This window comes from Ovis canadensis, chromosome 13 (assembly GCF_042477335.2).
Source record: "Ovis canadensis isolate MfBH-ARS-UI-01 breed Bighorn chromosome 13, ARS-UI_OviCan_v2, whole genome shotgun sequence".
Classification (NCBI taxonomy): domain Eukaryota; kingdom Metazoa; phylum Chordata; class Mammalia; order Artiodactyla; family Bovidae; genus Ovis; species Ovis canadensis.
The window spans coordinates 57502170-57514925 of NC_091257.1; the positions used below are offsets into that span (position 1 = coordinate 57502170).

Consider the following 12756-nt stretch of genomic DNA (forward strand, 5'->3'; position numbering starts at 1 on the left):
GCATACATTTAACACACACACACTTCCCCAGGGTGCACATGCATACACAGGACATCTCTTCCCAGGGAGACTGGCCTGTTCATGCCAGGAGGACGGTCTCCTGCACGGGGCCACTCGGACCCGAGAATCTGGGCCTTTGGAGGAGAAACCCCGAGCATCTGTTCTGGAAATCCCTGTTGGTGCTTCTCTGGACATCTCTTCCACGTGTTTCCAGGGCAGAAAATTGCAGAGGTTTTGCTAGCCACTCACTTCTTCCTCCTCCCTCTGCAAATAATCGTTGCTTGGAAATTCTTACAAAGGAAGTGGTTGAGTTTGTAGCTGAGAGATGTGGAGGTGAAGAGCAAGAAACCACCAGCCCACCCCAGACAGGCGGGTCACTGGGCGGGGCTTCCCCACCACCTCAGGGAGGCATCCCTGCCCGGCACAGTCTGAGTACAGCCATGCCTGCCGCCGGGGCGCTGCTGGTCGTCTGCGGCCTGGTCCTGGGTGTCTTGGGGAAGCCTTCACCAGGTAAGAGGGGATCTCCCCACTGCCTGGGTGCCATGAGCTTGCTGCTCACATGTTGTCACCAAGGCACATTCCAGGGTACCTCACAGAGGCTGCCTTTGTGGGGAGCAGGCTTTGGGGATACTGGGGGCTCTAGGGGCCAGTGAACTGTCTTCTGTCCCCCGCCATTCCTGGTGTCTGTGAGTGCCCAGAGGAGGCCCCCACCCAGGGCCCCTCTGTGGGGACAGCTCGCAGGGTCAGGCCATTTCTGAGAGCGCATCCTTCTGGCCTCCACTGGGGGCCTGTGACTTCCCTGGGGGAACCTTTATTCTTCCAGCCAGGCCACCACTAGGGGAAGGCGAGGGGAGCGCCAGGAAATGAGGCCCAGAGAGGGTAGGTGACTTGCCCGTCACACAGCCCCTGAGCACCTGCCCCCATGTGCATGAGGAAGCTGTTGGCCAGAGTTGAAATGACCAGCGGCAGTGTGAAGGGTGGGGGCAGTGCCCAGGCAGCAACTGGTCTCAGCTTTCCTCTGTCTTCAAAGGGGGCTAAAGCATGGCCACAGGTGACCAGGTGGAGATGCCCAGGCAGGTGACAAGGAGACAGTCTGATCCTCTCAGTCCCTGGAGTGGTCATAGCCTCGGGAGTGGGCGACACTGCCTCGGGCTCTGGCCCATCTCGGGGATCACAGGGACCAGACAGCCCGCCTCAGTCCCCTCCCCCGGGCTGCGGTCTTAGCTCACACTGTGAACCCCACGGGGCCTCTCTTCTGCGCCATCTGTCCGCCTGGGACCCCCGAGTGCCCGTCCGAAGGGAAAGCCTGAGTGAGGGGCCCACATCTCCACCGCACTGGGATGGGCGTTCCTGCCCTCCCTTGCCCTAAGCTGCTTTGGCTGCCTCCCTTCCTCCCCTAACAAGGGGATGGCGAGGGGAATCCTGGCCCAGAGGCACTGGGCACGGGCCTCTTCCCTTGGTGGGACTGCCTGTCCTCTGCCGGGGTTTGGCCCTGGACCCAGCCATCTCCAACCCCACGGGAGAGGCCTGTCCCCGCCATGCCCCCACCCTCTGGCTGGCCGGGCCCTCCCCTGTCAGCTCTGCTCACAACCCTACAGCCCAAGATGAAGGAGGGCCCAGGGTCCAACTCATATGCAGAGGCCTTGGAAGCTCGAGCCTCTCTGAGCCTCAGTCTCACCACCCACGAAACGGGCAAATCACCGTACCGCCTGAGGCCCAGGAGGAGCCTGGCTGCTGTGGCCCAAGGAAGGTAGTCCCCCTGGGTCTGGGGCGCTGGGCAGTCGCCCACCCAAACCCCAGGTCCTGAGCCTCTGCTGGCCGCAACCCCCACGCCACACAGATTCTCTCTGCTGTGACGGAGGCCAGGCCCAGTGAGAGGCTTGGAGGCCCCTGGCTGGTGGTCCAGCAGAGACAGTTCAGCCCCGGCCCCGAGTCTTCCCTCACCACAGCCCTCCTCCAAGAACAGATTCCAGAGCCTTCCACAGCAGGGGGACAGGCGCCCCCAGTGTCACGCCCTGGGCACCTGACTTCTTCCCACCCCTGGCACCGAACTGCGCTGACCTGAGCCCTTTAGAATCTGGAAATCGCTGTGCCGATTTCTTCAGCTGTTCTACCTTCGGTTGAGAACGGAAAGCCCTTGTCTCTCAAGCTGACTCTCATCTCTCCTGGGAAGCCCCCCTAGTCAGGCTCCCAGGGGCCCAGCTTCCCACCACAGGCCACCTGGGCAGGGCCTGGGGTCCAGCCCATCGGTCACCAGTGACAGGACCTGGGCACACCCAGAGACCACCCTCCACAAGGGAGGCCCATGCTAGGTGCATCTGGGGTTGGGGGGATGCCACATCTTGGCATGGGGGCCCTGGCCCACCCTCTGCATTCTGAGATTTCTTTTTTCCAGCTGGGACACCGTTTACCCCTACTGCAGCCATTTTGCATATCTGATATTTGACAGTCGCGACACTATTACACAACCCGTTAGCGACAAGACCTTCCTGCGGACGGTCTCCTATACTTTCACCACAACCCTCAGGGGTAGGTGCCATCGAGAGAGGCTCAGAGAGGTCAAGCAATTTCCCCAAGACCACACAGCCTTTGAGAGACAGAGCTGGGATTCACTCTGGGCGGGCCCCGCTGGGTTAAGGCTGGGACTAACTAGCATCCTATCTGTGCCGGGGGATACATCCCTAAATGAAGGGAGACTCATCCCTCAGAGCCCCAGAGTATGGCTGGTGGGTGTGGCCCCACAGAACTAAGGGCAACCACTGGCTCACTGAGATGTGATATCACATGAGGGGGCATGGCTTGTGGTGAACCTCCAGGCAGACCATGGACACCAGCACCCCAGTTCCTGGGCATGACCCCTCCCCCCCGGTTTGAGCTCCAGGCCCTGCCCACGACAAGGGCCCCATGAAGCTGGCAGGGAAGCAACCACTGGGAGGAAACCCCCAGGGACACGGGGTGGGGGGTGGGCCTTCAGCAGAGACGTCAGAGTGTTCCACTCCTGGGCACCCTGGTTCTCTTCTCGGGTTCCCCTCACCTCCTAGGCACACCTAGAACATTCCTGAAACAGGAAGGGGTGGGGAGCCTCGGGCCGCCCAGGAGCCCCCTTGCCCTTCCACACCAGGAAACTCCCCTCCCCGCAGGGCTGCTCATCCACCCACTGGGAGAGACTGCGAGGCCAGGCCCAGCCCCCTCCCCAGCTTCAGTGCCTGGACCCCTGCCAGCATCCCAGGCTTCAGTGCCTCCCACGTGTCTTCATTTTTTAGAAAAGCAAGTTAAGGGACATTTGTTTACGCAAAACATTTGCTACTGATTCATTTTACAGCTGGTCCTTGTCAGAAAGTTGCTGTCCTCTCCCGGGACGCTTTCTGAACGTTTAGGGGTGATTCGAGGGCAGACCCCGTCCTCTAACCTGCACGGAACAGTTAACTGTTGCTGCCACTCACGGGGCTGGGGGCAGCATCCCCTGAGCTCCAGCCCACCTGGTCAGCAGTGGACCTGCCCTGACCCCTAGATGCCTGTGAAGTGCCCACACACTCCTGGTGGGAGCAGAGTGCCCCACCCCATGAGAGCAAGCACAGGGCCTGGCCACCGAGAGCACAGGCAGGGGGCCAGTGTTGGTTCTGAAGAAGGGGTTGTCCGGCAGGGAGGACAGGAGCTGGAGGAGTCGGCACTTGGGATTCTGATGGAAAGTTAACTTTTCAGCCAGAAACACCAGAACAGTTCTTGATACTTTGCTTCCCACTGTGATCACCAGGAGAGGAGAGTCCTTGATTCCCTTGAATCCGGGGCTAAAGAGGCCTGGGGTGACTTCACAGAAGGGAGTGGCCAGGGAGTCCACGGGGGTGGCCTGGTCTGAGCCACCCGGGGATCAGTGGGAGCAGCCTTGGTGGTATCAGGGCGAGAGGGCAGGGTCTGCTAAGAGCCAGCCCTCCACAGGTTCCTGCCCATGACCTGTTACCCTGGTCTGAGACGACACCCCGTCTCCACCGGGGGCGTCTGCTCTGGCCGCGGGAAGGCTGGGCCTCTGCCGTCCTCCTCTAGAGGCCTTTGCGCTCCTGCCAAGGGGCTCATCCAGGTGTCAGGACAACTGTGTCCCCGGGGGCAGCCAGACCCCCCACTTGGTGCCCGCCACCTGCCACCGTCCCCCTAACCTCCCCAAGTCCCTGGGCCCTCCATGTCTTCTTTGTCGAATCTCCTGCCACCTGAGTTATTTCTTCCAGACCAGCTGAAGAGCTCTTTCTCTCCCAGGAGGCGTGAGGGAGCCTCCTCTCCTTCCTGACTCAGCCTACCGCCCTCAGTAGTCTGCCCACCTCCGTCTCCCCGTGCCCCTCAGGGCTGCAGCCCTCACTGCCACACCTCATCCGGAGACCTCACTTCCCTCCTAGCTGCCCCTGGGTGTGGGAGGCAGAGCGTTTGTTCCTCCTCACAACCTCACCTCCTGGTGGTCCTCTCAGCCCATGTCAACAGGCCACCACCTGCCACCAGGGTGAGTCACAGTCCCACTCCGGGCCCCACACCCAGCCTCCAGCTCAGGGCTCTCTCTGCTCTCCTTTACCACCCTCCACCCCCCACGCACCTCCCGGCCCTCTAACTGGTCCCCACCTGGCTCCCTCCTGAAGCCCTTTCTGCCAGGTCACTGTCACCATCACTGTCCCCCACCTTCTGGACTGTGTGCCCCCCTAGCCCCTGGCATCACTCCCAGCACCCCTCCGGAAATACTTCTTGAGAGAAAGAGTGCGGCTTTAGAACCTGGAGTTAAACCCGCCCTGCACCCCTTGGAGGCCTGTTACTCCCTGTAGATGGGGTAGAAGTGCGAGGAAGACAGCCCCCAGGACCCCCTCGGCGGGGGTGGGGGGCCGGCTACCTGACTGGGACCCTGGCCCCCACCCGGCTGCCGATCTTCTGGAAGAAGACCCCCCACCCCAACCTTGGGCTTCTTCTGTCCCCAGCTTTTCCCTATTGATGTCTTGAAGAATCATTCTGAAAATAGGTTTGACTTTTCAACTTTTTCAAACTAAAAATGAGGTTCTATCATTTGCTTCGACAGCTCTGCTGACAAAGCCTCAGTGAACTGAAGCCTGCATTTTAGGAAACGTAGTTAAAAATAAACCAAGTTCAATGATTCTCATTACCTCTGTAATTTTACCGAAATCACTTAGGAACTGACGTCACATGCTTGGGAGGGACGTTCATAGGTCTGGCCTCGCCTAGTTTCACTTCGTTATTATTAATACAATCATGTTAAGTTCAAGTGAAATGACATTTAATACATTTTATTTAAAAAACAGGTGACAGTGATTATCTTTGCAACACTGAGTTACCGCTAACGTTTTTGTTATACTTTTCTATATTTTTCAAGTTTCCTACCAGATAGGTAAGCCTATAATCAGAAAAGGCTCCGTATGTAATTTGCACAAAGGGGAAATCGACAACCATGGGTATAGGCCTACAAACACACGGGAGACTGGGCTCCTGCCCACCAGGTGCTCCTGCTGTTTATGGACTACGCTGATGAGCAATCAAGCTGTTCTCCCAAAAGAAAACCACACGACTTCCCGGCGTCAACAGCAGGCCAGGAGCCCTCCAGCACCGGAGTCAGAGCCACGGGCTCAGGGCCCAGATGGCCAACCAACACAGCTGCCATGTCCAGAGACCTCAGCCACGGCCGGCGTCTGTGGGACATCACATGAGGGCCAGGTCACTGCAAAGGAGAGTCTCAGACGCTGGGGACAGTTTTGTGGGGGACCAGTGACAGCATTCCGTGCCAGGAGGTTCTCACCAGTGGAGCAGACCCCTAGCTGAGCGGGCCTCACAGAGCCATCCAGAGCTCCGTCTCGACCAGGGACCCAGCTGGGCCCACCTGCCAGGAGGGGTCCCACTCGGGCAGCCAGTGCCAGTCCCCCTGACAAAGAGGCTGTCACAGGTGCCAGAGGGTCACACATAGGGTCAGGGGCCCTACGGAGACCCAGATGGGGCCCACACCTTCTCTGCCCATGGCCAGCACCCCCTCCATGCTTCACCCACACGGAGAGGAAACCCCTCAGCTGGGCTGATGTGGCCGGCCTGGCCGGCCTTGTTCTCACTTCTGGTTGGGGTCTCCTGTGCCTGCTGCCACGTCAGACGCCCAGTTCTAAGGAGGGCTTCATGAAAACCTCAAGCAACGGTGGAACTAGCCTCCTCTGGGAGCCTCAATCTGAGCCACAGGATCACTGACACCCCAGCAAGACCACCCTGCCGAGCTGAGCTGGGTGTCCACCGTGTCCCAACCTCTGCTAGCACCCATGGACAGGCTGGCCCCAGGAAAGGTTCCAGCATCTCTGACTGACCCCAGCCCAGGCTCCTGGGCACACAGACCCACACAAGCCATGCTGCCAGGCGCCTGGGCCCCAGCCCAACCAGCCAACTGGGCCTAACCCCCACCCACCCCCAGCTCAAGTTGAAGGTCCTCTAGGCCCATTAGCCTCATGACTGGGGGTCTCTGTCCCCAGTCCAGCCCCTGAGGAATGAAGCCCCCACACGCTGCTGACCTCACAGCACGGTTTTCCTCCCAGGAGTCAAGATTTCTTCACAACCAGGGAGCTGTGTGTCCTCTGATAGTGGGGCCCACACCCAGCACCCCAAGTCTGCAGTCCCAGCGAGTCCCCCATGAGGAGGGACCCGGGCAGCGCTGACCCCTTCTCTCCACACTCTACGCCTGGAAGCTAGTCCACACGTCTGTGGCTCCGGCCTGCCCACCTTGTGCTGACCCCAGCCCCACTGAATCCTCCACAAGGTGCTCCTCAAGGGAGGCAGAGTAACCCTCCAGGCAGCACAGGCCAACAGACCATCCACACTGGCCAGAACGCAGCTGAGCCCGGACTCGGGCCATGCATGATACGAGGACCCCACACTCCACACAACTCAGAGGAAGACCACAGCTGAGCAGGCACCGGGGGACGGGTCCGCGCCAGGTCACCTCGGGCACAAGATGACTTCAGGAAAATCGGGGAAATTCCTAGTAAAGAGAAGTAATCTACCGCCCAAACCCTCCGCCTGTTCTCCCTCCCCCACAATTTTGATTTTAATGCACAAGTAGTCTGTGACCACTGCAGCAAAACTGAGAAATGTTGGCTTGAAATCAAGTCAGCCCTGAACCACCAACTACAATTTCTGCCATCCACCTGCTTCCTGAACTTCCAGAGGAGCAGCACATGGGTGACCTGGAAACCTGGCGGCTAGCACACAGGTGCCCTGGAAACCTGGCAGCTAGCACACAAATGCCCCGCGGACCTGGCAGCTAGCACACGGGTGCCCCGGGGACCTGGTGGCTAGCACATGGGTGCCCTGGGGACCTGGCAGCCTGGTGGTTTCAGTCCAGAGTCCCGGGAGTGATGGACGGCCTCCAGGCACCTCCCCCTCGGCCACTTGCTGGAGACAAGCAGAGGGGTCGGAGCCAGAGGGCGGCCTCAGAGACCAGGGGTGACTTCTCTGCACACCAGGGCTCATTCTGACAGAGGCTCTCGGGGGCTGTCCAGGTTCCTGTGACCGTCAGAGATGACCTGGCTTCTGAAAGGGGCCAGGCAGGCAGGGACGGGACTTCTTACCCATCTCTCTGCTCCCTACCACACTGGCCCTTCGCTGGGGACAGGACAGCCACGGAGACACACAGGACATGTACCAGGAGGTGCGGGGTAGACGGGCCGGGAGGGTACACGGCCAGGGGCAGGGGGGACAGGCCAGGTGGGCGGATGGGGAGGTGGACGAGTGGGGGCCACACTGGGAGCAGAGGTGGGAGGCATGATCCCTGGGCCAAGCCCCCATCCCTCAGCAAAGTTCTCATCTGGTTCTGTTTCTCGTCCAGACTTTTGCTCCCAGATCCTTAAGTCAGATGTGAAACCAGGATTTCCCAAGACCATCAAGACCAACAACCCAGATGTCCTCAGGGCGGCCCGACACAGCGCCGAGAGCTTCAACAACTGCAGCAATGATGCCTTCTTGTTCCGGGAGTCCCGCATCAGCAGAGCCCTTGTCCAGGTGAGGTCTGGGCTCACAACAGCGCAGGGCGGCCAGGTCTGACCAGATCTGACCTCCCAGAACCAGCCTGGGGCCACCAGCGTCAGGCTCCAAGGCTGGCACCATCTCTCAGCAGACCAGGCTTCCCCAGGGTGGACAGTGCAGCCCCTGGAGCAGGGCCACAAGCTGCACTGCTACCCACCTTCAGGGCTGCCTGAGGGTGGCTCCGCCACAGCCCCAAACCACCTCTGGCCACGCTGCCCCCACCGTGCCCCATCCCCACACGTCACATCCTGGGAGGTCCCCATCCTTCTCAGCGACCCCGTATAGGAGGCCTGATGCTCCCCACACAGGGACCCCATGGGGCAGTCAGGCCTGGCTCCTGAGCACACAGGTCAAGGGTACAGGACCCAGTCACTCACCGACTAAAAGCAGGGGCCCAGGGCAGCCGGTCACAAGCTGCACATCCACTGGTCCGAGGACGCAGGCTGCCCAACACACCTGGCATGCTGACACACACTCACAGTCACCCCCTGGGCACAGGATTGGCAGGTGACTGTGTTCTCTCTCTTTGGCGATTGCCAACTCTGAGAGCAGGGTGCTGTCTGGATCATGGAGGGCGGTCTGCGCGGGTGAAAGCTGCGTCAGGGCTCTAGGGGCCCAGACAGGGGGATCAGGGTCTTCCCTCCCCACTGCCTGCAGGAACCTGGGCCAAAGCCTGGAGGGAGGGAGGTGGCCCCCAGCTCACTCCCTCTCTCACCATGTCCTGGACCCAGTGTCCCAGGCCCACCCTCTGTCCCCTCAGATAGTGAAAGGCCTGAAGTTCATGCTGGACGTAGACATTGGCAGAACCACCTGCAGGAAGAACGGGCATGCAAACCTGGATGACTGCGGCTTCCAGACCAACCGCACCCTGCAGTGGGTAAGAGGAGGGTCTCGCCTCCCCGCCCTCGCACCCCTCAACCGCCTCCACAGCCTCGAAGTCACCCTCAGCACTTCTCTCCCCGTGAGGCTCCAGATCCCACCCCGACACCAGAGGGTGGGAGGCGGCCCCCTGGGACTTCCCAAACACCCAGCCCTCCTCGCTCCCAGAAGCACGTGTCCAGGAGCACACACTGAAGGCATGGAGGTGTGGGCGGAGCAGAAACACCTTTGACCTAATTCAGAAACTATATATACACACTGAGGGAGAGCAGAGGCGGCAGAACTTAGGGTTAGTCGCTCAGTCATGTCCGAGTCTTTGTGAGCGCACAGACTGAAGCCTGCCAGGCTCCTCTGTCCATGGGATTCTCCAGGCAAGAGTACTCGAGTGGGTTGCCAGCAGCAAAACTTGGTAATCTATAAACAGAGGTGTGGAGGATGTGCTGTTTTCTTCTTTTTGGCTGTGTTTGGTCTTTGTTGCTGGAAGTGGCCTACTTGCTAGTCGTGGTGCAGGGGCTTCTCACTGTGGAGGCTTCTCTCGCTGCGAAGCGCAAGCTCAGTAGTTGTGATTCATGGGCTTGGTTGCCCCACAGTATGTGGGGTCTTCATGGAAGAGGGATCAAACTCGTGCCCCCACGCTGGCAGTGGACTCTTAACCAATGGACTGCCAGGGAAGCCCAAGTGTGTATTCTTGAATTACTCCTGCAACTTTCCAGTAGATTTGAAGTTTTTCAAAATAAAGTCTGGGCAGGAAGAGAACTCTTCAGTAAAGAAAACACACAGGCCTATGTGTGGGTGCACACACAGATGTGCACACGTGAACACATGCACATAAGCACACGTGTGTGTACATAATCCCCCCCAAGGCAGTGGCACTGGGAACCCACTTCTGCAGCAGGTGGGGGGTACCCTGGTGGGGTGGGCAGCCTCCGGGAAGGGAACCCTCAGGCCACCCCTCCTTTCAGACCCTCAGCTGCTACTCTGAAGTCTGGGTCATCCCCTGGCTGCAGACTACCGAGGTGTCCGTCCTCCACTGTCACTGACCGCCGCCTCCCAGCTCTGTCCCTGCTGTCACCAGTCCTCGGGAACGGCATCTGCCAGGAACAGAATGGTGGCACCAGGAGCCCACGGATAGCCACGTCGTTGCTGGGATGGGAAGCCGGTCTGCACAGATGGGGCAAGTCCTCTGGTGCGAGTTACACGGGTTCTCAACCACAAGGGCCCTCCAACCCGACTGCCCCGAGGTCCCAGGCCCTCGAGGAAAGCCCAGAGGGCCGTCCTTCAGGCTGAATAATCATCCCAGCACTGGGCAGGGACCCGATCAGCTCAGTAACGACCTCCAAGGTGAACACTTAGGAAGAAACCTGAATAAAGAACTGACCCTCTCAAAGCTCTCCCTGGTGCTTGCCCCACTGAGGGGAGAACTGGAAAGGCAGTTCAGTGATGGGAGGGCCCGCCGTACGGTGGGGCACGGCAGGAACCCCAGGACCAGCGCCTCAGAACACCCCCGTGGGGCCACCGCGCCTGACACAGCACACAGGCTCTGAACTCCCCTCTATCTTCACGCACCAACACGCACTGGAACACAAGGCCAGGTTTCTCCTGACAACCACGGGGCCACCCAATGCTGCCCCACAGGCCTCACGAGACATCAGAACGGAGAGGTGTTGGGGGAGCGGCCCCAGGGCACCCCCAACCGAGTCCCCCGTGCCCATGACGGTGTCACGAACTGCAGGGGGAGGGTGTCAGCCAGCAGGAACCTCGAGGCCCGCATTGCCACCCAGTCTGCATGCTTTTTAAAACACAGCGGCTCTGCTCTCAGAGCGAATGAGTCTGACAGCGGCAAGCTGGGCCTCCATCTCATTCAGTGTCACCGGGAAAACATCAAGTTAAGGACCCGGGATTCTAAGACACACAGAGGTACCACCAAGAAGGAACACTCAGGTCTCACACTGACTGAAACCAAACTCCAGCCAGCCAGCCCACCCTGAGTGTTCCCCAGCCTCCCCGCCAGGCCTCCGCCCCTGACCATCAGCCATGGAGACTGGGATCCAGCTCCAGGCCCCCTCCCCACCCCTACCCCGGGCTGCAGACGGACCAGGCTCTGAGGAACACCCTCTGCCCAGTGGACTAACCACCCGCAAGGCTTAGTCTCACTGCGGCCCAGCCTCAGTGCCAGGGACCCAGGGACCCGTAGGTCTGAGCCCTGGGCTGAGCGGTCACCCTGCCCCCTGCCCCCAGCCGCCTGCACCTCTGGGAAGGTCCCTCCCCAGCCTCTACTCCCAGTGAGACTCGGTCAGTCTCCCTGTATCATTAAGAGCTCAGCACACGTGAACACCCTTCAGCACGGCAGCACGAACGCAGACGACAGAACCTCAGCGTGAGGCCTCGGTCCTATGAAAGGCAGTGGCGGACTACTGACAGTGTTTTTGTAACAGATGAAGCAGCACACAATGAATGAATCATTCGCTTTAATTTTAACAGCATGTTACCAATTCACATTACAACAAATCCATTTTATATTTACAACAAAAGTCTATCGTATATTTAAAACTAATGAAGCTACACTTTACACCTTACCATGGCAAATAACCACAAAGAACACAGGAAATGACACTTTGAGACAGAGAAGCAACACCTGAGTCAGGAAAAAAAAAGACACCTTTGCTGAAAACTGTGAAAAGCTACCAGCTCCCCTGCACTGACAGCGCAGCCCTCGGCTCCCGGCTCCCAACCAAGAAACGTTCAGGGTCAGTGCGCTTGAGCTGCGTTTTCATGGCAGAATGGTCAGGTTTTACCCGACTGTTCCCACAGACGTCATACACGGGTGCACTGTTGCCTATTAAACACCATTTCCCGTGAGGTTACATCACCTGACAGGACACGGGTCACTGCCACGCGGCCAGTCTGACTGCTCTGCACAGCTGTGTGGGGAGCTGGCCCTCAGCAGAAGATGACCCGGGACGGGCCCCCATCAGACTGACTGTTCTCCCCTAAAATGGGGGGGGGGGGCCCTGAGTCAGCACACGGCACAAAGGGTTCAGGTTTCACCACTGCCGTCGGCCCTCCTTGACATTCACTGTTGTCATCTATTCAAAATACCATCTTTCCAACTCACAAAGACAACTCCAGACACACAATCCCTGATGTGTTCTCACAAATGCCAGGAAAGGGAGGAGCAGACATCAGCCCTACCTGGCAGGACAGCAGTGTCATGTGGACTGAGTCAGTGTGGGAGGCCATGGGGGAGGCACCAAGCAAAGGCAAGCACGATCCCAGCAGACGAGCCCTCACGACACACGGAAAAACAGACCTCACTCGCTGTTGGAGCAAATCAAAGCAGGGAACAAAGTCCCGGGCAACACCATGCACAGGTCAATCCATAAGAGTCACCCACCACCAGGACCACGTGTGGACACATCCGTCAGGCTTGTGACACCGGAGCAGAAGCGACCCCAGCACGTGCACTGTTCACACTCGGGTCTGGGGACGAGGAACCAGCTGTAAACAGGACTCCTGGTGCCCAGCGCCCACCTTCCATCCCCATCCTGTGATTTGCACAGCAGGCTGTACACAGAGAAGCTGGCTAGTCCTCTGAGCGGCTAGAATCAACATGTTCTTCCTCCACCACACACATCAAGGTCCTTGTCTTCAGAACACTGGCTGGGGGCCAGGGAGGGAAGGAGGGAAGGCCTGGGCAGGGGAAGAGGGTGGGAGCCACAGGAGGGACGCCCAGGGCTGAGGCCCAGCCCCTTATGACTCTGGGAAGACTCTTCGCCCACACAGCCCATCTTGAGTTCTCACACACATTTGTTCTGAGCTCTCCTCATCCTCCTGGGGTCC

At 59.3% G+C, this 12756-nt stretch overlaps 1 protein-coding gene across 1 annotated transcript; it reads left to right on the forward strand.

Moving 5' to 3' along the window:
• The first annotated feature begins 330 nt into the window (after positions 1-330).
• On the forward strand, positions 331-10303 carry CST7 (cystatin F). Its single transcript, XM_069546524.1, has 4 exons — positions 331-510; positions 7841-8013; positions 8798-8914; positions 9879-10303. Exons 1-4 carry the CDS (start codon positions 441-443, stop codon positions 9954-9956), a joined length of 438 nt encoding a protein of 145 aa, XP_069402625.1. The 5' UTR covers positions 331-440; the 3' UTR covers positions 9957-10303.
• The last annotated feature ends 2453 nt before the right edge of the window (positions 10304-12756 follow it).